This window comes from Nematolebias whitei, chromosome 11 (assembly GCF_014905685.2).
Source record: "Nematolebias whitei isolate Nwh7 chromosome 11, NemWhi1, whole genome shotgun sequence".
In the NCBI taxonomy this organism is placed as follows: Eukaryota; Metazoa; Chordata; class Actinopteri; order Cyprinodontiformes; family Rivulidae; genus Nematolebias; species Nematolebias whitei.
The window spans coordinates 18,717,861-18,720,732 of record NC_056508.1 but is presented as its reverse complement, the minus strand read 5'-3'; the positions used below and the strand labels follow the sequence as shown (position 1 = coordinate 18,720,732).

The 2,872-nt window shown below is 42.6% G+C and overlaps 1 protein-coding gene across 1 annotated transcript; it reads right to left on the bottom strand.

The window, feature by feature from the left end:
- Positions 1 to 307: 307 nt before the first annotated feature.
- LOC119416654 (protein Wnt-7a) lies at positions 308 to 2,359 on the bottom strand. Its single transcript, XM_037683839.1, has 2 exons — positions 2,351 to 2,359; positions 308 to 1,674 (listed from the first exon to the last, which is right to left on the bottom strand). The coding sequence occupies exons 1-2, from the start codon at positions 2,357 to 2,359 to the stop codon at positions 1,192 to 1,194; spliced, it is 492 nt and encodes a 163-aa protein (XP_037539767.1). The 3' UTR covers positions 308 to 1,191.
- Between the last annotated feature and the right edge of the window lie 513 nt (positions 2,360 to 2,872).

The following is a 2,872-nucleotide window of genomic DNA, read 5'->3' as shown; positions in this document are numbered from 1 at the left end:
ACTGTTCAAATATGATTCATTCTATCAAAAGAGTGGCAAAGCCAAACATTCCTCGTAGGTTATTTCCTCATAGCATTTGCACTTTTATCAGAAGTAGGTGGTGCGCAAGGAGGCAATGATGAAAATAACGTCTTGCTGGTGTTATTCTGTTCCTGTATTCCATCAGTAGTAGTCATGAAATGCAGTAAACACAGATGTTTGAACACAGACACATATAAACAGTCTCCATCCTGTACAATACACAGCCATGGCAGTGACAGCTAGGGCCAACTTACATAAATCAACGTTTTTTTCTTGTTCACAGGGGTTCATAAACACATCTCTGTGCCTACGCGTGACACAGAGTATTAAAAAATAAGATATAAATAAAAACATTCATATAAAAATAGGCCTTTACAAATATAAACTCTATTAACCGATATTAAAAGTGGAAAAATGTGCTCATGTTTTTTGTTCGGTGTCTATTTCCAGTCAAATCAGCTTGAAGTGGACCCGACATCGGTGACTTCCACCTCGACAAGTGGGCTTTTCTAGACTAGCAGCAGAGGGAAGACGAAAAAACTCATGAAAAGGTCATGAAGGAGCGTCGCCTACAGCAGTTTACTCTGGAGAAACAGGCAGACTTGAATCCAGTGTGTTAACCGTGGACATTGTTGATCGCTCTAACAAACTAAAAAAAAAAAATCTGGACATTTAGCTACTTTTGAGACACAATGAAGAACATTTGCAGCTCTTTACAGAATAAATTAATATTAATAATTCTCATTCACTAGATACAGAATGTTAAATATTTCCAATGGCTATGTCTTGTCATGTGCACAGGAGGAGAAAACCACAGCAGTGTGCCCTCCGAGCTTCAAGTCCACCATCGCTTGTTTGCATTAGCCAAGTTCAAACAGTGAAGAACGTCCATCCATGCAGCTTGTGGACACCCCGTCCCACACGTCAGGCTACAGTTTCTTTGTTTTTCCATTTCCAGTGGTATCACCTGCATCCCAACAGTCTGTGAAAGGGGATGAAGAGCTTTGTGTGCAAAACATCCAAGACGCTCGGCGTTCAGCTTACTCCAGACATCGCGCAGTAGTTGCTCACCGAAAGTCTGCAATGGCAGACTTAGTTCTAAAATGTCCATGAAAACGCAGAAGAACATAGACGCTCACAGAATCTTCACACACTTACCAATAAATATTCTCACTTGCATGTGTACACCTCTGTCCTTTCGCTGCAGGTGTTGCATTTGACGTAGCAGCACCACAGGAACTTGCAGTTGCACTGCCAGACGCGGGAGTACTGGTGTGTGTTGTACCCTCGGCCGCAGCACATCAGGTCGCAGCCGCTGATGTGCTGCATCATTGTCTTGTTGCACACCCTCCCCTGTGTCCCCAGGCTCCCGGTCAAAGGGTCTGCCTCGCAGTAGTTCGGCGACTTTTCTATGTACACCAGATCCGTGTCCAGGGGCTTCCGGTACGAATGAGGCTTCTTGATTTTGAGGAATTTAGGTCGCTTGTTGCGGCTAGCTTTGACTGGTTCCACGTGCACCGCGTGGGCATATTTCTCCTTGAGAATGTAACCAATCTCGCGGAACTTGGGAAGCGTAGTCCAGCAGGTTTTGGTTGTGCAGGAACCCGAGACGCCGTGACACTTACACTCCAGTCGCATGCTCTTCTCCAGAACCTAGACGCAGAGAAACAACTCGGTTAAACAACAACTGGTAACCACAAAACTACAGCAGAAGGTTTCACCGTTATCTCATTTCACCTTACGTCAAATACATCGTCAGTGTCACAGCACCATGCAAAAGTCTTGAATCATCACCCATTATCATGCCTTTGCCAGTATGTTAGCAAAATACCTCATGTACCACTAGACAATGGTTTTGATCAAACTCCACATCTGATTACCTTTTGAAGCAAACTGGATCCACAACTAATCAATCTTAAGGTAGTATCTCACTAGGCTGCAGTCGTTTTAGACTAGTCGGCAACTCAGAATTACGTATACCGGCAAAAAGACGCATATTTAGATTATTTTTTTTTCAATTCAGGAAAATTGGTGGGTTTTTGAAAACCACAACATAGTTTTGTTTTCACAACGTACAAAACTGTGTTCTTGCCAGCGCACAATATTTTGTTGCCCGCCCTCATCCACATCACACCTTTCTCGACCCACTTTACACCTAGACTCCACCACATGTATGACTTAACCTACTGAAGTATACGTTGGAAATGAAGTGTTTGAACGACCCTAAAAACCAAAATGAAGAACACCCAAGCTATGCAGTGAAATCCACACTGGCAGAGCTTGTTTGATCTGACTATGGACAGCCATCAGGGCATGCTGCAGCACCTACTGCACCCATACTTCCCATGGCCTGGTTCAGGGCTATAACCACGGATGTGTCCTGGTTAAAGGTGAGCAGCAGTCATTCAAAATTCAAAGTTATAAGAATGTATGCGACAATTAAATGTTAAATGTTTTGAAACATTTTGGAGACTCCCTCATGAATACTGTTCATCAACGAGCCCGCTACGGTCGCAGCTAAGTGAGATACTACCCTTATCAAACTCAAACATGGCTATACCTCAGTCAACATTACAAATATTGATTTAAAGTTGCATGTGATAGCTTAAACTCATCCCCACTACCTATAGTGTGAAGTTTTGGCATGAAAAAGAGAGGGTGATATGAATTTTTTCAAATAATACTACTTTCATTTAGTTGTACTTTGCTTTAAGGAGACAGATCTTCTTGTAATATTGTAAAATGATCTGGATCAGTCAAATTTATTTGACTGATTCTTTGGGGAATCATTGAGCATGAACTTTGATGTTTTGAACCATTTTGGCTATGGCTGCCTCAGAGGAGTCCATGG